General features: G+C 40.3%; 1 protein-coding gene across 1 annotated transcript in view; it reads left to right on the forward strand.

Annotated features, from left to right (window-relative positions):
* Positions 1–15683, forward strand: part of ETF1 (eukaryotic translation termination factor 1) — a 33440-nt gene extending 17757 nt beyond the window's left edge. Inside the window, exons 3-11 of the mRNA XM_020793658.3 lie at positions 2703–2878; positions 2963–3102; positions 5016–5154; positions 6522–6712; positions 7515–7644; positions 8786–8941; positions 10649–10713; positions 12614–12761; positions 13778–15683. Of these exons, the coding sequence (XP_020649317.1) occupies positions 2703–2878; positions 2963–3102; positions 5016–5154; positions 6522–6712; positions 7515–7644; positions 8786–8941; positions 10649–10713; positions 12614–12761; positions 13778–13860 (1228 nt within the window). The 3' untranslated portion in view covers positions 13861–15683. The remainder of the gene's footprint in view (positions 1–2702; positions 2879–2962; positions 3103–5015; positions 5155–6521; positions 6713–7514; positions 7645–8785; positions 8942–10648; positions 10714–12613; positions 12762–13777) is intronic.
* Positions 15684–20672: the final 4989 nt, after the last annotated feature.

Raw genomic sequence — 20672 nt, forward strand, 5'->3', positions numbered from 1 at the left:
TAATAATTTCTAGTAGAGGAGATTATGAGCAAGACAGGAAAAATTGCTGATGTTTAGTCTCCTGGGCACTTAAAAATGTAATGCTTGCATAGAGGAGTTTAAAATATTTTCACAATGTTGGGGAGCATACAAAGAACTTGCTGCTACACATCAGTGCACCAGAAACTATAGGAATGAGGAGCCTGGCCAGATGCAAAGGGGAGTTGATGGTGGAAATCTATTACCCTGTAATGTGTTTTGCCTTTGGTATTCAGAGTAACTGTTTTTGTACTTTCATAGTTGTAGCTTGGTTTTTTTTCCTATATTACAAAGTGGACTCACATTACAATAAGGTGCTTTTAAAGCGCCACATGTTTTTATCTTTTTTGTTTTGTTCCTTTGAATTTTGCCATTTTTGTACTGCATATGAAAGTCAGCACCTTAGACTTCAGAGACGTAAGCCTGTGCCTTTTCCTTTCCATTATAAGAGAGAAGAGTGTGTTTCTGGGATAAAGAGAGACTGCAAAAGTGGACATATCAAAGCTTTTGTAGGCATAGATACATCTTGGCTGGCACTATAAATATCTGCTTCCCTAGCATGTGGATGACTGACATCCTGTGTGGATGAGTGAACTGATAAGTCTGGTCCAGAGAGCTGGATGGGAATATGGCATGGGAATTTTGGAACTAGGGTGAGTGCTGGAGTTGTAAAACAGAACCAAATGAACTTTAAGGATAGAATCAGACTAGTGCTTCTCCATGGATGAAAGACATTAGCAGATAGCAGAAGAGTGATTCCCAATTCCCTATACGAGAATTTGAGGGCTTGGGGTGCAGGCAGGGAGAAGGGAAAGAAAAATGTTGTTGCACAAGTGGAAGGACTGAAGGTCTATTCATACAGCATAAGATTCTGATAACTAGGTTCACGGAAGCACATTTGAAGGCTTAGAGGATTCCTGGTTTGTACTGCAAATCCTCAGCTGAGGGTCTGGGTTTTTCCCCCCAAATGTCCCACTGTTGATTCCCATATACTAACAATGTATCCTACCTATGTGGAGGCTATGTGGCACAAGACAGATTTTTTCTGCCCTGAATTCCAAGGCAGAAGGCTTTATGTTGCCCATTTTCTACATGCTCTAGTATTTGGGGTCCTTGACGTCTGGGTCACAATTTTGACTTTCATTATGAAAGTTTCCTGCAGTTTTGCTAACTTAAAACAAAAAGAAGGATTGCACCTGGAAATTCACTGGTTTCTAGAACTAATTTTCAGAAATGGAGAGGTTGTTGAAAGCTTTTCTAGGAAACAATCATTTGTAGAAATACGTTGTTTCTATGGACTGTTTGAGTTATCCACTTCCCTCTCCCTTTTACATCAAAGCTTGCTAGGAATTCAAACTGTTAATGTCTCCTAAAGTGCCCTTTTTTGAGATCTATAGTACGTCTGGAATAAAGCTGCACTGACTTTAAAGGACCCTTTAGGGTGATAATATGCTGGTTGAGTCTTCTGTTTTGATAACAGGATGTCAAAGTTATAAAGACCGTTTCTACTTGAAAGAGAGATGTAGATGGAAAAGGTCTTGTGGGCTCAAGAGTGATTCACACTGAAAATTTTTGGTTCCCACACATGCTGAAGTGGTGATTGAAGGCTAAAAGTAATATTACTATAAATGATAGGAACATTTAACAACCTTGACAGATCTTATACAAGGTGGGAAGAAGACCACCAGGATGAAAATGCTTTTAAAGACGTTTATTGTGTGCTGAAGAAAAGTAACAGTAACATCTGTAACTCTGCCTACTTTGGGCTTTAGCAGCTTAAATGTCCCAAGAAGAAAACGCGAGCACTTTTTCCTTTTATCTCCTATAATTTTTTACATTGTTTCCAATAGAGAAGTCATGTTTGCCTTAAGGACCATTCATTTCATTGGGTCTTCTGAACTGTATGGCTGCTGTGTCTAGTTCAGAAATATGTTAAATAGAACCATTTTGTATGTGAGGTTATGAATGAAAACAACTTCAGAGTTGTTGAAGTTAGGTTTAATAAGGTATTTTATATTTATCAAACATCCCCATTTTTTCTTTTTCCTTCTAAAAAAGTACACTTTTCACTCTTGACTTCAAAATATCTGGATATTTTACACATCTAGCGATTTTCACCAATGAACACCATTTCTTTAAATAGCAAAAAAGCACTGTGCAGATGGGCGGACAGCACATGTTTGAAATCTGACAGTCCTGTTCTTAAGAACTTTTGGAAATGGGCTTTTAAGAAACTTATGGTCAGTTCATATACTTTGCTATGCAGTCATTTTTCATATACTTTGCCATGCAGTCATTTTTCGGTATGCGTGGAGGGCAGCTAGATAGTTCTTGCATGTTCCCCACTGTGCCTATTCAATGCACACCAGTACACTCTGTCATCATCTTTATATTTCTTGTGTGGGAGGTGTAGGAGGGCTTGCAGGTGCCTCCACATATGGTGTGTTGTGCAAGTTATATGTGGTTGAGCGCACTTCATCTACACTCCTTATTGGAAGATTGTCAGTCTAAGACTATTTTATGACCAAGGAATGTTTCGAAAGTGGTGGGGAAAAATAATCATTATCAAGGGGAGTCTCAAATGTTTGTGGTTAGTTTCTTCTTTCCACCCTTTGATACATACACGTACTATTAATTTGTTACCTAAACATGATTTCTTTTATCTCACTCTCTCTCTCTTTTAGCAATGGCACCAGCATGATATCATTGATCATTCCCCCCAAAGACCAGATTTCGCGAGTGGCGAAAATGTTAGCTGATGAGTTTGGTACAGCATCAAACATAAAATCTCGAGTAAATCGTCTTTCAGTCCTTGGCGCCATTACATCTGTACAGCAGCGGCTAAAACTTTATAACAAAGGTAAAAGCTTCTGCTGGCTTGTACTAATACTTAGTTGGGTATATGCTTTGTAACCATCTAAATTTACAATCTGTGCTTTTACAGTACCTCCGAATGGTCTGGTTGTTTACTGTGGAACAATTGTGACAGAAGAAGGAAAAGAGAAGAAAGTAAACATTGATTTTGAGCCTTTCAAACCAATAAATACATCATTGTATTTGTGTGATAATAAATTCCATACAGAGGTAAGTGGCATTCAGCATTTCTGTTCAAACTGATTTTGGAAGAAAAATACCTTCTTTTTTTATCTCTTCATTCTTTGCACTTTATTATTTATTTATTTGGCTGTGTTGCACTACATTAAGTCGGTGTTAATTGTGCATAGAGTACATGGTATTGTATTTCAGAAATTATATTTCTGTTTCTGTTTACCTACAAAGATACGGAGCATGACCATTTAGTTAGGCATCAAGTGAGGACATTTTAAGTACATAGACAATGGTGTGCTTCTGACTATGTTTTTCCATAAGATGAGATATGAAGGTCCATTTTGTATAGAACAGGACTGGGCAACAGCAGCCCTCCAGATTATTTTGTACTGCAGCTCCCATCAGCTCCAGTAAGAATAATGAATTATGAAGCATGATGGGAACTGAATTTTCAAAAACATCTGGATGACTTAACAGTTGCCAAAAACTGGATTAGAAGGTACGTGTGCATATATGTGTAAGCTGAAAACTGACTAAATTGCAGTCTTTTACAAATAATAATACTTTGTAGGTAACCTAAATGGCTTCAGCGGAGATACAGTGGTTTCGTTGAGATATAAGAAGCTCTCTCTTGGAGTCACATTATGTTGATATGCTATTCCCTATCACACATTTCAGACTCATAAAGACTGAGAAATTGTGTTATCTTGCGTGTTGTCTACTGTAGTCCAGGAATACCCACTTCCATAGAATTTTTTTCTGGATGTTCACTGGATATCTGATGTATTTAGAACTGTTATAGATTAGGGCACAAGTGAAAAAGGCAGACTAGCCCTTGCTTGGGGAATCCCAGTCAATTGAAATTTTATGTATGCCCAGGTGAGTGAGAGGTTCCCTGCTTCTCTGGAAGAATCCTTACATTAACATTATTTTGGGGAAAGCATGCACAAACATGAAAGCTTTCAGCAACCCTCTCTTGCAGCCTATAGGGTTCCAAAGTCTGCTAAGAATGTCATCTGAATTGGCCTGGAGTTCATCAATTTACCTTTCTAAAACTAAATCAAATGGAAAGAGATGAACTTTTTAAGATGTTGATACAAACTGGAGTTCTGCTTGCCTATGGTTCCCTTCTTTTGAGTACCTGCGGTTCACATACTAATTTGTCTCTGCAGCTCGGAGGTATCACGGCAGTTTTCAGTTCCTTCCATTTCAATACATAACTGCAGTGGAACAAAATTATTATAATAGTAGCTTTGTAAAAGATTTTTAGATGACAAGTTTTTAGTTTGATATACTATGTTGGCACCCTGGTTGGGTATTTGTGGCCTGGAAATTGATGTTCTGGCTTTTAGGTTTTAATGGTGTACCATTTTGGTAGTCACCTACATAAAGATTGTAACTTGACTAAGATGGGTGCTTGATGACAAGAACAACACAAAAGGTAAACCTGACTTAGTGTATTTTTATGAATAAATCCTGTAGTCAGTAGTTTGAATACCATCTCTGCTGCTGTTTATTTCTTGTCCTGGTTTTAAAAGAAGAGATGCTTTTAATTTGTGGGTCACTTAAATAAAACATTTCAATTCACTCTTCAATTAAGCTGATGACTTATGGTTTTCTCTTACTGAGTTAGTTTAGTCCTATAAATCTGGACCAACTTGGCAGCAGTTCTTGATAGCATGCTTTTAGGGGCACCACACATTTTGGCAACAAAAACTAAACATTAAAATAGTACAATAGCATTCATTCAAAACCTCTAGAAATCAGTCTTATTAGCGTGTCGTTTTAATGAGTTTGGAGTGAGACAGTACAGATACATGACAGTCTGAAATGGATAAGTGTATTCCTGCAGGAGAACAATCCTCCACTGAATTTATTGCGTAGACTTCCTTTAAGTGCTGAATATCATGGCTTTGTTTAACACCAGCATCTGCTGTGTTGACTTGCAGGCTCTTACAGCACTACTGTCAGATGACAGCAAGTTTGGCTTCATTGTAATAGATGGTAGTGGTGCACTCTTTGGAACTCTTCAGGGAAACACTAGAGAGGTGCTGCACAAGTTCACAGTGGATCTCCCAAAGAAACATGGTAAGGTCTAAACATGAGAGAAGGCAGTATGTCTTCAGAGAAGGGAGCATGTGGAGTGGGGGTGGTTTCTAATAATCTCTGCTGTCTGTGGTATGGAAGGCCACAGATGTAAATCATTTTTGCTTAAATATGTTACTTGGATAATTTCGGTGCAGCAATAGGGATGTTGCAGTGGTTGTCAACATCCCACTGTTTAAATAAGCACAGCTTTTACCGCAAATAATGACAAATTTCCAAGGATGCTACTGAAAGCTTCCAGCACTTCTGTATGAGATTCTGTAGTTTTGCACTTAGAAGTCCATTCCTGTAGCCAGAAAATCTAATGATCAGACTGTTGAACTGGGGCTTGGATGGATCAAAGTTCAGTTCCTGGCCCATCCCTGATACTAGGTGGGGGATCTTGGACAGTGGCTCTCAGCCTCAACTATTTCAAAGGGTTCTTGAAAAGATGAATGGAAGAGCCATTTGTATTGCTTGAACTCACTACAGGGAAGGCAAGAAACAATGACACCTAAACAAACTTTATGACACTGATTTTGAGTAATTGTACTGCCTTCCATTTGGTATCTGAGCTCAATTCAAGATGCTGATTTTGATCTGTAGACTGTACAACCAGGATATCTGAAAGACTGCCTCCTCCTGTATCTACCTGCTCTGGGTTTGAAATCCTCTTCTGAGGCCTTGTTATGCATCCCAAAACCCAAGACAGTAGATTAGTGGATACTTGAGCCTTCAATCTCTGGGGTTGTGTTTTAAAAGCTGGCTTTTGAACTGTATTTAAATGTTTCAGATCTGTTATTGAATATTTTTAATTCATTTTGAATAATCTGTTTTAGATTGCCTAGGGTGCCCTACAGGCAGAAATATGATTTTCAGAGTATCTGAGTGTATGTAGGGAATGCATTCTGTTTTCTGTATACAAGTATAATGTTGTTAACTTTCCTGACTGATGGATTTTGGCCTTTAAGTAGTTGTAGTGTGATTCTGGAGGATGCTGTCATTTGCACCAATAAACTCTGTGCCAAAGTAGAGTGTACCATGTTCACTTAATACTCAGTACCTGTAATAAGCTGATACACAGTAGTAAATATGCTTGTTATATGTGATGATCTCTGGCCATGGTGGTTTTACACAAAGTAGAGTTGTAGTAATGGCAGTTGATTTATGAATTCTGTTCTGCCTTGAAACAGGTTCCTGTGGCTTGGAATATAGGAATTTGTATATGGTTGGAAGAATGTATGCAAACAAGAGAAACAGATAACCAGATATTTATTTATATTTGTGGGAGTTTCAAGGGATACTTGAAACATATTTTAATGGAAAACAGGTTTCCAGTCTTGCTAAATTTTATTCTCTGTCTTTCATAGGAAGAGGAGGTCAGTCTGCCTTGCGTTTCGCTCGTTTAAGAATGGAGAAGCGGCACAACTATGTAAGGAAAGTAGCAGAAACGGCTGTACAGCTCTTCATTTCTGGTGACAAGGTGAACGTGGCTGGTCTCGTGTTAGCTGGGTCAGCTGACTTCAAAACTGAATTAAGTCAGTCAGACATGTTTGATCAGGTAATTGACCTTTTTGGTAGCATGTAGTTATGTAACAGTTTGGGGGCCTCATGTCTTCCCTGCAGCATTTGGCAAGGGTGGCTGTAATCCATAGATGTCATGTTTAGATGGGTGGAGTGATGAATTTGGGAGGAAGAAAGAGAAAGAGCGGTGGAGGCACTGAAATTCCTCTTGTTGCTTATTAGAATCATTTGGATCATTTCCATTTGAATTTTGGGTGGCAAGTCTCCAAATGCAGTTCTTACAGTCTGCATTCTTTCCACAGCATGAGTTTTGAGACTTTCCTCTTGATACTGTACAGTGAGTGACATAGCTGCAACACCTTCTTGTGTAGTAGTGGAATTTTCTGACAAAAACCTCGGCCGTTTTATTTACAAATGTTGGGTTAGCACACTCTTTATCAAGAAAGTTCCCCACAGTGTCATCTGTATTTGGGCAAACAGTTTGGCTTAATGCCTCAGCACAGAGAGTATCAGCCCCAGAAATGATTCTTTTTAAAAAAAAATACATGAAACCAGGAACTGTGAAAATGAGACCCTTCTCAGTGTGCCTGGCACAAAAGCCGCTGCCGCTAGAGGCACTCAGGAGTAGAAATAGGGCTTTATTCTACCACCTTACTTTTTTGATCTTTCTAAAATCAGGGACTTTCAGGTGAGTTCTGCAGAAATGCCTCTTTAAGAGCTACATTTTACCAACTTTTAATCCAAAGGATGTGGGAATGAATAGTATGTCATATTTCTGAAGCATCTAATCTACTTGCTTATATGACAGCTCTTCTAACATCAGGTCTCTGTATTTACAGCGGTTGCAGTCCAAAGTACTAAAGTTAGTTGACATCTCATACGGTGGTGAAAATGGATTCAATCAAGCAATTGAATTATCCACTGAAGTCCTGTCTAATGTGAAATTCATTCAAGAAAAGAAACTAATAGGTATGAATAGAATGCCCTTCTAGCAACGTCATTCTTCAGACACCATAAATGTTCCTCCCTGCCCTTTTTTGTAGAAATGATATTTCAGTATTTCAGGGAAAAATGCTTCTGGTAAGATGTGCCATTGATATTTTTTTCACCAGTTGCATTAAATTTAAATTACCATGTCTTATAGCATTCATAAATTCTTATTTTCAAGATTGGTGGTAGGAGACCATTTCTGCATTATCTTTGGAAATCAATTATATGTAAAATAGTATTGATGAAAACAGGCCATTAACCCTATCTTGACATTAGGTTAAATGGGGTTGAATGTTATTTTCACTAGATATGCAATGTGGTTACATTTTAACTGGTTTAAAGTCACTCTGATTATATTGGTTGCCTTATCTATTTGGTAGGAAACAATGTGGCTGTATCAAGTAAGAGATTTAGGCTTCTATCCATAGAATAATTCTGGGTGAGGTTAGAAGGAGGTGATGAAACTTGTGAAAACACCAAATCCATAGACATGCAAAGCAGTCTTTGGTTCTATATTTCTCCGCTATCTTTTTTAATCTTCTTACTAAAAAGCTGTCACAGATTATAACTCATAATTTTCATACTACATGCAGGATGGGGAGATTACAGCTGTTGTATTCCAGGAGAAGACAGTCTTGTTCCTACTGAGTAATCCCAAAGGAGACTTGTCTTACTGGCTGGTCATTTGTTAGCATTGTTCATCTAGGACATAGATGTAGCAACTATAATAGTTTCAGGGCTAGTGAGTCATCTGTATGCACACTGCCAGGATGACTAACCTTCCTGGATATAACCAACAGTGGTCTAAATCCAGAGGGGGATATCCTCTGCCACAATTCCTTTTGTCAGAAGGATTGGGAGACGTAGCTCTCTCTTCTCCACTGCAGCTTCTCAAAAACCTGTCCCTGGAGGGCTTAAAAGGCCTAAGAGCTGATTTTCAGATAGCCCTCTCGACTGAAGGGGGAGAGGAAGAAAGTTGTCATATCACAACCCCAGGGTGATATTAGATATAAGCCAGTGCCTCCCTCAAGTCACAGTGTTGTTGCCATCTTAGCCAAATCACATTTGTGTGTTGAAATCAAATATTAATCTTCATTTTTCTGCTTTGTATTGAACGTAGGCCGATATTTTGATGAAATCAGCCAGGACACAGGAAAGTATTGTTTTGGTGTTGAAGACACTTTGAAAGCCTTAGAAATGGGAGCAGTAGAGATCCTGATAGTTTATGAGAACCTGGATATAATGAGATATGTTCTTCATTGCCAAGGCACAGAAGGTATGTTATTTGCTCTATCCAGCAGTTGAGATTTGAGGGATTAACTTCACATATTTGTACAGATTGCCATAAATTGCTCTATGAAGTGGTTTTGGTCTTAGATAGCCTTTTGCTGGTGACGTTTTTAGAAATCTGGATGTTTACAAAAGCCATCTTTTAATATTAGTTTTTACAGACAATCCTTAACTGTATTTTAAATCATATATTGTTTAATTTATCATTTAATATTTAACTTGTGTTTTTAAATTGTTTGAATTTTAATGGCGTGAGCCACTTTGGGTCCCTTGTTGGGAGAAAGGTGGCATATAAATAAAACTAATAATGATAATCATAAAGACCGGTGTGTGGAAAACATCATCGGGGTGTAACTAAAGAACTGGTTGTATGCCAGACTGGGTATCCTTCAAATTATATTGTTTTTAGAAAAGCCCTAAATAAAGAAACAAGATAATTGTTCAGTCATTCAGAAATGATACCTGTATATATGATTTTACTGTGTCTGCTGTTGTGAAATGCAAGTGTTGCACATAGGCCATACCCTGCAGTGATGGGTGGGAAGTCTGGGATCTCCCTACTTGTGATAAATGCCTAACACTAGCTTGTAAAAATAATAGTGTTGCCATTATGCAAAGGGAAATATATGATCCCTGTATACAACACAGAAGCAAACTGGATTGAAATAGTGCACTCCCTATAAAGAATTATGTTTTAAAGATATATATAGAAAAGCCCTAAATTCTAGACTGTGATACAGACAGGATATATATATATAATATAATATTATAACTTCTCTTTTGGCTCTCTCAGTAAAAACATGCAGTTGTCCAATATATGTGATACAGGCAGGAGCATGTGTGTGTGTGTGTGTGTGTGTACGTACGTACGTACGTACGTACGTACGTATGTTTGTATGTATGTGTGTATGTTTTTACTGAGCATGTTTTTACTGATCAAGCCAAAAGAGAAGTTACTGTTCTCTTTTAGTGGGCTTCCCTATGGGCGATTTTCCCAAAACGGTGATTATTTGTCCCCGTTGGAACGCATTAAACGGATTTCAATGCATTCCAGTGGGGAATCGCATTTCGCAAGACAATGTTTTCACAAGACAGCGATTTCAATGGAACGGATTAACATCGTCTTGCGGGGCACCATTGTATATGTATTTAGCCAGAGGTTTTCTCACATAACTCCAGACCTTTTTAGCCATGGTGTTTCCCACTCCCAAATTGTGTGTTAAAGCTTCCCTCAAGAGCAAATGATAGTTCTAGTCATCTGTGCTAGCAATGTTTGTTTATGGTAGTGCTGTGGGTTAAACCGCGGAAGCCTCTGTGCTGCAGGGTCAGAAGACCAGCAGTTGTAAGATCGAATACACGCGACGGAGTGAACTCCCATCGCTTGTCCCAGCTCCTGCCAACCTAGCAGTTTGAAAGCATGTAAATGTGAGTAGATAAATAGGGACCACCTCGGTGGGAAGGTAAACAGCGTCCCGTGTGTAGTCGTGCTGGCCACTGGACCACAGAAACTGTCTTCGGACAAACACTGGCTCTACGGCTTAGAGATGGGGATGAGCACCGTGCCTTAGAGTCGGACACAACTGGACTAAATCTCAAGGGGAACCTTTACCTTTACTAATCTGATGGACTTCTTGGAAATATTATTATTATTCCTCTCATTGTGTGGTTCTCCCCCCCCCCTTTCCATCTACAGAGGAGAAGATTCTATATTTGACACCAGAGCAAGAAAAAGATAAATCTCACTTCACAGACAAAGAGGTATTTATTTAAAAAAACCTACATATTTTTCAAACACACCTTAGGCAATTTAAGTGACCTAGAGCCCGTCAGTATCTACTTTACCTACTTCTCGAGTTTGTTGTGAGGAAAAGATTGAAGAATTGTGTATTTTACTGAGCCCTTTCAGGAATGTGCACGATACTAATATGATGCTTTTTTTAAAAAACAAATCTGCTGCTCAGAGATCAGTGAGACAGGAAATGCCCATTCTCTCTCCTAGATATTCAGACATGACAACCACATTAGTATGTGGCTGGTTGCCTTGCATTGAAATTATGTGATGTGTGTCTCGTTATGTGATGGCAATGGGAGCAGTCCAGGACGAGGGTATTACAGAGGAAGCCTTGGATAAGCATGCCCATCCCCTGTTGCTACTCCCTTTCATGCAATCCTGTGGTCACGAGGTCCTTTCGGCTGGCAGCAATGGAACGAAGCCAAAGAGCAGCTTCTGTTCTCCTCTTCCTTGCCCCAGCAGGAAGGGCCAGGACATGGAGCTGTGGGTTGCTTGGGGAGCAGTTGCTCACGGAGAGGGCGGGACCATTCTAATAGTGCTGTCTCTGCATTTTCCACTGTTCGGTGCCATCTCATTAGTCAGGCCTGACTGCTCCGTCTGATGATCTGATTCTAATTCTTGACAAATAAGAACTGAATCAGAGAAGAAAGAGGCAATATAGGTCAGTGTCCAGGTTTCTGAATATAGTGCCCACCAGGTATTTTGAACCAGAGCTCTTGGTTCGACCAACATGACTACTGATCAGGAACACTAGGAGTTGAAATCTCTGTCCTGCCTGCTTACCAAAAATAGCAGTCAGGGCAGAGAGTAATGAGAAAATGAAGAATATAGTTAAAACATTGGAAGTACAATAGAGCACTTCAATACAAAGAAATAATGACACTCAGAGTCAGTTAGATCCCCTTCAGCAGCAGCCCAGTGTAAATGCAAGTAAAGAGTCTGTCAGAATAGATGTTCCTTCATTATTCTAGTCCAAAACCATCTGGAGGTTGTCAGGTTTGGGAAGACTGCAGTACAGGGGTGAGAACCATACGGCTCCCAAAGGAATTTCAGTGCCCTGAAAACTGCTTCTGAATGGTGGTGCTAACTGGGGAAAGAATGCCTTATTTAGAGTAAACATTATGCTTGTCCAAAAGGCATTGTACTGTAGCATGACACTGCTGAAATTCAGCAGTAATGGGGGCATTGCAATCTATGGTGGCTTCTGGAAGGATAGCAGCTGCCCCCCCCCAATCCACTCTCAAGTCATCTTCCCCTGCTATGTAAGAATGTATAGTCTCCTTTTCCTTTCACTCTGGCCCTGAAAGCAAAGCTAAACAGTACAGAAACTAGATTGGCAATAAAATTGGACAGCAGTGCTGAAGACCTGCTGGAATAAGGTAGCTTTCTAAATGTTGGAAAGTGAACCAGAATGGTGACCTCCTGGTTTCACAGTCTGGGTGTTGTGATCTATCCTGCGTACTTGTCAGGCGGTCCTTTTCACAGTGGTAGAATGTACAGGCAGATGCTACTATTTGGAAGAAGGCAGTTGCTGAAAAACTATTTAAGATAGTGCTGAGATTAATGAGGTTTTGAGTCCCAGCAATATCAGGAGGATCACATATTCCTCAACTTTTTAAAAGCTAAATTCTGATCTAAAACACTGACACAGTACCGAACTAAATGGGCAAGCATATTTGCTAAAACTTCATCTTGGTAAGATGCTCCTAGCTTTATATACATTGTAGAGTCAATGCAAGGCATTATTTGTGTTCTGTGGTTGTGCATTTCTGTATTGCTCTGGCTGTTTTTATCAGCATTATGGTACTTTGTTTCTGGTTGAATAAGGAGAAAAATTGGCATATTTCGTTTTTTCGCCCTCTTTAGACTGGACAGGAACATGAACTGATAGAAAGCATGCCTCTCCTTGAGTGGTTTGCAAACAACTACAAGAAATTTGGAGCCACATTGGAAATTGTGACAGACAAGTCACAGGAAGGATCCCAGTTTGTGAAAGGATTTGGAGGAATTGGAGGTAAATACAAAAGGAAAATGATAGTATGTTTAAACACAGTATATATCTCATTGGTGTGGTTCAGAAGAGGAAAACCTATTCAGAAGAGCAAGGATAATTGGGTAATATGAACTGCATGATGGGTATGATCAACCTGCTTCCTCTCCTTGCAACCTGCTCCCCTTAAAGCATACAGAAAATCTGTGGTGAGGCAGATATTTTGTATATCAGTACAGTTGATTAATTGTAATTGGGCTGGACTTGTCATTGCCATTACAGTGGTGCCCCGCATAGCGACGTTTAATCCGTTCCGGATTAATCGTCGCTATGCAGAAACATCGCTAAACGGAACAGAAAAAGCCATAGTTTAATGAGCTCTTATGGCTCCCAAACTCACCATTCAGCGAAGTTCCTCCATAGCGCTGCCATTTTCGTGCCCTCGGTAAGTGAGGACAGGGCGCGAAAACACTTGTGGTGGCCATTTTGGGCGGCCATTTTGGAACAGGCGATCAGCTGTTTAAAAAAACATCGCAATGCGATGTTTTTGCCTATTCAGAACATCGCAATGTGATCGCATTAGCGATCTAAAAAAATAGATCTCTATGCGGATTCATCGTTAAACGGTGCGCTCGTTAAGCGAGGCACCACTGTATAGCACATATTTTGGTAACAATGCCGTTATATGTTCCGTTTAAAGTAAAAGCCACACTTGCTATATTATAAGGAGCATTGAAACGTTTATAAATAGCTAATGGGAGAAAGAAATGGATACTGGTTGCAGGGGTTTTTTTTCTTTTATGCCATTATTAATTAATCCTCAGTTATGATGATGGTGATGATGATGATGAGAAGAAACAAACAACATAGCAAGGATTTTCCAAGCTCCTCCTAAAGTTCATCTTACCTAGCAGAAGTGGGAAGGAAATATATACAGTCTGGTTTAGCGTTGGAGCACAATGATAATGGAGTTTGGGCTGAATGTTTTTCATAAGCAGGAAATGCTAGTAATGTCTTCTTTTTTACATCTATTTCCAAAGGTATCTTGCGGTACCGAGTGGATTTCCAGGGAATGGAATACCAAGGAGGAGATGATGAATTTTTTGACCTTGATGACTACTAGGTAGTCGACCTGGGTCTGGCAAAAACGTGCCTCACCCCTCCAGCATCCAACCCAAGGAGAAGACTCACAGTGGAAAACAAAACAGATCCCTGCCTTAGAATTGGAGTATTTCCAGAACTTTGTCCAGAACACCGGGTTTAAAAAAGAAAAAAGAAAGAAGCAAACCCTTCCGATTTGTCATAGTGTCAGTACAGCAGCAATCTACTAAGTTTCTATAATGCCATTTTGGACTAATTTAAAAAAAAAATCCCAGTTTTTACTTTTACTTAATGGTGAAATTGGTTGCTCTTGTATTTTATGAAAATGATTTTTTTAACCTTCATGCTACATTAACTGCTGTCAACCTTCATTTGGAAAAAATTAATAGAAAGATTATACCGGTTTGTTTCTTTGATTGGAGGCAATTTATTGCTGCGTTTTGCAGTAACACGACCCATTTACATGGCGTTCTTGGCTATAACTGCAGAAGAAGAACCTTGGGGAGTTACTCCCTCTGTTCTCAGTCTGCAATGGTGGAAGTAACAGGAATTGAACTCTATGGCATGTCAGCTTGAAAGGTGTGACTTGCAAATTCAGTCAGTCTGGGAAGTCCACCTGTTTCATCTTTAGACTGCAAAAGCACTGCTTGTATCAATCAGGATGTTTCATTAGTGGCAATCAAAATGCCAGGGTCTCAGCAAGTTTGGGATAATGAGTTGTGTGGCCTTCACTTCTCCCTCTTTGTCAGTCAATAAACAATTTCCACAAGCAAGTTAATTCTATGTATGCTTGGTTCTGTTATTTATTAGGGCGTGGGTTTTTAGTTTTGCTTTGGGGGACTGCAAAAGCTGCCTTGGTGGGTCAATGTCAGAATTTCGCAACCTGCTTTTAACTGCAAGTAGCTAGCAAAATGTGACTATAGAGGCACTGATGGCTGTGAAGCTTCTGTAGAAATTAGTAAGTTTTTCTAGAAGTTTGGCGCCAAAGGTTCCCATTCAACACTGTGGCATAGTCCATGCAAGACAGATAGCTCCCTTCCCTGCCTTCCCCTGGGACTAGCTGGTCTGTCTAAAGGATACTCTTGATATTCTAGTGCCTAGCTCTGTTCACATTTTTTTGTCTTGTCTTGTCATTCTTGCATCGGTCAGGAGCACCCCAACCTGCAAGATTTGCATATCGTTCCAGTTAATCCTGTCTCACTTGAATTGAAGGGAGTTTGTCTTAATTTAAGCCTCCTCATTGCAGTGTGTATTTAAGAGGTCCAAAAATGACTTTCTGTCAATGTGAGCAATAGAATTTTTATCTTTTTATAACTCAACAAACAGGCAGGGGGTGTGAGGACCCACAAGAAGTGTTCACGTTGGGTGGAATCTGTTACAGTATGCAACATGATGTGCAGAACGCCTGATCACAAGCATCCTTGTGCTCTTCGAAGCAGTACACTTGGATTGTGCCATTGTAAATGGGTCTGCTATGATATGACAAGAGCAGAAAAAAAAATTGGGTGTAAATTTACATTTTTGAATATACTGCTTGTTTCACATTTAGGGTATGCAGCTCCTTTTTTTGGTAGTTTTATTTTTACTATTTAAGTTTGGAAATGATGCCAAATTTTTGTATCTCTTTAATCAATGTGTTATCTCTGGTGATATATATTGCATTATATATTGATGTGTATATCAATATATACTGATATGTATTACACTTACACAAACACATTAAAAGGGTGAGAATCCTAGCCTTTTGCATACTACGTAGCCTCTTCTGAGAGCTCCCAAGCAGTGATATCTTGGTGTTGTGATGTACAGAAAATGGAGAAGAGTATTAAACCATATTTAAGAATATGTCTTGGATTCCTGATTTTATTTTTACCTGGGGGAGGGTTTACAGCACTGGCAAGCGGCTGTTGCTCATCAGTGATGCTTTTCATTATTTGGGACAGAATGCTAATTTATCTTCTGACCTGTTTATATCCCACCTCTCCTGCAGTGAGTTCAAGGCAGCATACACGGCTCGCTTCCTCCCCATTCTGTCCTCATAACAGTCGAATGAAGAATGTCAGGGTGTGAGACCTCCCCCAGGGAGTTTCATGGCCCCAGTCTCAGTCCACCCTTTCATCACTACACCACACTGACTCTCTAAAACGGCCTCAGCCTGTGTCTTTGGTGTTCCACAATGTAGCATAGGTTTATAAATGGATTTAACACTTCTAAAGTCTGGATTTTAAATGCTTCTTTGAAAGTACTTTGCTTAGTTCTGCAAACCTCAAAGTACAAAATCGCAGTACATTTGTCACTTGGTCGTCAGTCACAAATGTCTTCAGATTTTTGCTGTAGCTGAGTAGCACAGCTATTCTTTTTAAGATTAAATATCAAGTAAGGGGCCGAGTCTTCACTGCAGTGCTTCCTACTAGCTGTGTTAGTCATCATCACCGTCCTGTTTTCTAGGTCATGTCGACACATTATTCTCAAACGCTCTGCTTTATAACACTTTGGTAGAGTACGAGTCCAAAAGCATGGCAATGAAACTTGAGACACACAAGCACAATCATTCCAATACTTGCCTCGGTTAGTACATTTGCTAACAGCAAGGTTTGGCCTCTAGCTCTGTAGGCACAAGCGTTTCCATACAAATACTTAGCCTTATTTTTAAGATGGCCACAGATCTACAGTAATTCAGCTCTCCCTAAAAGGAATTACACACACACATACATATATTTATATACTTCTTTCTACCACTTTCCCTGCACTGGGGTAGGAGTAGCCATGCTATTGGCAGTAAAGAGGAGGATACATGCTAACTTGCCAAGGGTTCAGCAATATGGGCGGAATTTAAAGAGATTAAGGCTATACCTACTAGAAAAGTCCCAGAAGCAGGACCCAGAGGCAAATGAGTTAATGTTGTGAACATCTATACTGTATTTGAAATGTTTTGGATATCACATTGGAGTCATGGTTACTGAAGAACACTTTAAGTTGATATTAGGGCAAGTGAAGGGAGGATCTTGCATCATCGGAGATTCCTTTCCCTAATCCTTATGTCTTGCCATCCACAGTTTTGCTATATAAACATCTTCCTAGATGGATTAATCAGCTCATCTACACAGAGATGTGTGCATTAATATTCAGAATTGCTTAATGGCTGCTGTTTAGGTGGTTTTCACAGTCTAGTTTTTTCATTTCTCTTCAGACCTTTCTTGTTTACGGCCCCACACCCCCAAGGCTTCAGGTCTTGTGCTTGGTTTGGACGAAGACTCCTACCATCATACATGTGCAAATCATCATGTCTGTTACGTTTTTGTCACTTCCCAATAACTTCGTTAAACAGCCTGGAAACCTGTAGGAACTGTAACCTTCACTTAGTGTTCATTTCATTCTCAGTTGCTTTTCTTTTGTCTTGTGGGCTCTAAGCCACCCGGAGGCATTTTGGTATGTGTTGCCATGGCGATATTAGGTGCTCTTACTAATCTATAAAGCTAAAGCCATTTGGCATAATAGATGGTTACGACTCCACCCATAACAGACTCAAGTCCCTCAGAATCCTGTGTATGATCACTTAGAGAACAGTGTTTAGCAACTTAATTGAAAATGCTGAAAACAGAATGTCGATTCCTTCTTGAGCTGTGAGCAGCTATTAGTTAATGGAAGATGCTTGAAAAGAGAAAGACCAAATCATGGTGATTTTGCAAAAGTAATGAGTTTTGTGACATCTGAAGAAATGAGCCATAGTCCCTGAAAGTTTATGCCAAATAAAACATTGATGTTTTAAGGGCCCACAAGACTCCTAGCTGTTTTTGCTGCAACAAATGGCTATCTCTTGGTAGGTTCACGTGGGATTGAATGTAGAGACCCATAGCCAGCCCTCCTTCCAGCTTAAATTGTCTGTACCCTTCTAAGTAGAAGCTTACATTTTTAAACCCCCTAGATAGCACAGTTAAGCCAAATCATGTAGCACAGGAGAATCTGGAAGCTTTGGCTTGGACCTTAACTTCCTTTCTGAGTAGATCAGAGTTTGCATTCACAGAACAATGTTTTCCTTCTGGTCCTCTGCATTCGCTCTCCCCACAGTTTAAAAAAAAAGATGTGAGTTGAAAGACATTTGCAAATGGTAAGAGCTGTGGGATCCTGCAAGGAAGAGCTTATAGAAATCACACCGTTTTTTCAGTGTATCGAAGGTGGTCATGGGTTCAGAATCATAATACATAGACTGATGGGCAGCCTCTTGAAGCTGGTGTTACTGGTTCTGTTTAATGAGGCTTTCTGACATGTATTCCATCCTCAGCAGCTGAAAACTTTCTGCATTTATCCTGCAGTAATTATCCTTTGCATCCCTAACCAGGATCAAGTAAGTGTGCTTTGTCTTCTACATCTGTTGCCATTCTCTTAGGCTAGGCAGACATGCAGGTTTGTGGACTTCACAGAACAGAACATCTGACAGAGTAAGATGCAAGTCAAACTTTGGGCACTAAAAGTGCAACTGGCAGACCATGCGCATTAGAGGTGGGTGCTTCATGCTTTCAGGCAGCCAACTACTCTGGCGAGGAGGGGGGATGGGGAGTCTACCTTCACAGCTGATGAGTGGTCGGCTGCCTGAGGAGGTGGGGAAAGGCTGGCCCAGTAAGTGGACCATGCAGCCTAGGGGGAGGGAGATGGAACTCATCACCACCTGTGGTCCTCTGTTATGTGCAAAGCTATACAAAGCATGAAGCATCCATCTCTAATGTGCATTGATGAAAATGGCTTATCTATTTTGATCATGACCATTAGCCACGTTCTTCAGGAAATGATAGGCGTTACAGTTCAAAACATTTGAAGGCCACCAGAATGTGGTCCCTTGGCTTGGGCTGAAGGCACTTTCTTTGATCATTAGGTTTGTGAGCTGCAGGTTGAGAAAGGATGGTGCATTGTGCCTTTGTATTCATGCACACATGGCTGGGTATTCTTAAAGAATGTTGTGGTGATTATCTAGTTGTGCATGTTTTCTCCTAAATCACCCTAGACAAGGTTGGGGAAACATATAGTCCCTCCAGATGTTGCTGGACTGCCACTTCCATCAAACCTAGCCAAGGTCACTTCAGATTTTCAGAATTACAAATTACAAATGCCGCCCAGAGTGGTAGAATATACCAGATGGATGGGATATAAATCGAAAAAATAAATAAATTAATGATCCATTAGGGGAGTTCTACCTACTTTACATGGATCTTGCAAATACTTGAATGTGATGCACCTGGGAGAAAGACCAGAATTAGAAAGCTTTGAGTCATCGCCAGGTTAAGCTCTGTCCCAATGTCCTGTTCCTGCTCTGGTGCTAGTTAGGAGCTTGCTTTCTGAGCAGGACACCTGGGCAGAGCTAAGCCTCAAAGGTGCTTGTAAGGTAGGTAAACCCACAATGGAGAATTACAGTATTTGTAGTTCAAAGAAGCCCAAAATCCCATCCCGAGGGATGATGAGTGTTTGCAGTTCAACAGCACCTGGAGGACCAGATATCCCTCCAGCTCTTCACTTAGGATTAATTAAAAGCAACATCTAATCCTCCCTTTTTGCCTCTTTCTCTTCCCTCCCCCAAGACTTGACAAGAAAGCTAAGTGCCATGATGTCATAATGAGCGCCTTATGATGGAAGCCCACCTCTCCTCCCACTCAGTGGTCATCAGAGCTTTCTGAAGAAAGGTATCAAGTTGTTACTCTAAACTCAAGGTAGGTGTTCCTGGGATATGGGCATAGGAGTTTAGGTGTGTGTTCTAGAGAGCCTTACAAGCAATTGTAGTAGGAATTGTTTCCTCCAAATTGTCTCACTGAAGCAGCTGGAAAATACAACTGAATTTGTCACACTGAGGTCTTAAACCCACAGCACACCAGAATATGTACTGGCTTTCACTCATCAATTGCATTGCTGTGTGCACAGCTTTTCCCAGTTTTGACCCTCCGGCTGAGGAGCTTTGATGGCCAAAATCCTACTGCACAACTACATGTCTGCAACTCAAGGTTTTGCGCCCGGTAATTGTGCTGGTGCCAAGGCAGAAGTGCTATTCCCGAAGCACTTCTACCAGTACATGGCACAATTAGTCATACCAGTGATGTGACTGATTGTGCAATTCCATTGCACAATTCCTTGTTGCCAGGCGTAACAACTGACGTGTTTATGCTGGCATGACTTCATATTAGACCAGCATGAACAGGTGAACAGGATACGGGCCAATATGTCTAGTCTAGGTGTGACTATGTCCAGGTGTGTTTAGGTTTGGATTCAACACCTAAACTTTAGCCTTTGTAGTGTGTTTTAGATGATGGTGACCTACATCTTTGGCTATAGCATGTAGTTTATAGCCAAAGGTGGACATAAGGACACTTTTCTAACTCTACCATGATGTCCTTTCTATTCTAATTTTATAACTAAGTCATCTGGAGGAAATCGGTGCATGTCATGAACAATATTACAAAAGGAGAGGAGGGATTGTACAGCATGTATAATTATGAAGTGGTGGGGGAATGATAATTGAGACACCTCCAGATGCCAGTCCTGCCCTTGGTCCATCATGGCTTGAGAGGCTGCAGCTTCCACTGAAGCTCTTACAGCAAAGTTGGGGAACTTTTGACCCTCCATATCTTTTGGACTGCAGATCTCAGGATCCATTACCTGGGACTTCTGGAATTTGCAAATTGAACACACCTGGAGAACAAAAGTTTCCATGCTTTAGATCTGTGGTTGCCAACCTTGGGTCTCCAAATGTTCTTGCATTGCCACTCCCAGAAATCCTGGCCAGCATAGCTGGCGGTAAAGGTTTCTGGGAATTGCAGTCCAAGAGCACCTGGGATATGCATGGTTGGGAAC

This window comes from Pogona vitticeps, chromosome 1, assembly GCF_051106095.1.
Source record: "Pogona vitticeps strain Pit_001003342236 chromosome 1, PviZW2.1, whole genome shotgun sequence".
Classification (NCBI taxonomy): Eukaryota; Metazoa; Chordata; class Lepidosauria; order Squamata; family Agamidae; genus Pogona; species Pogona vitticeps.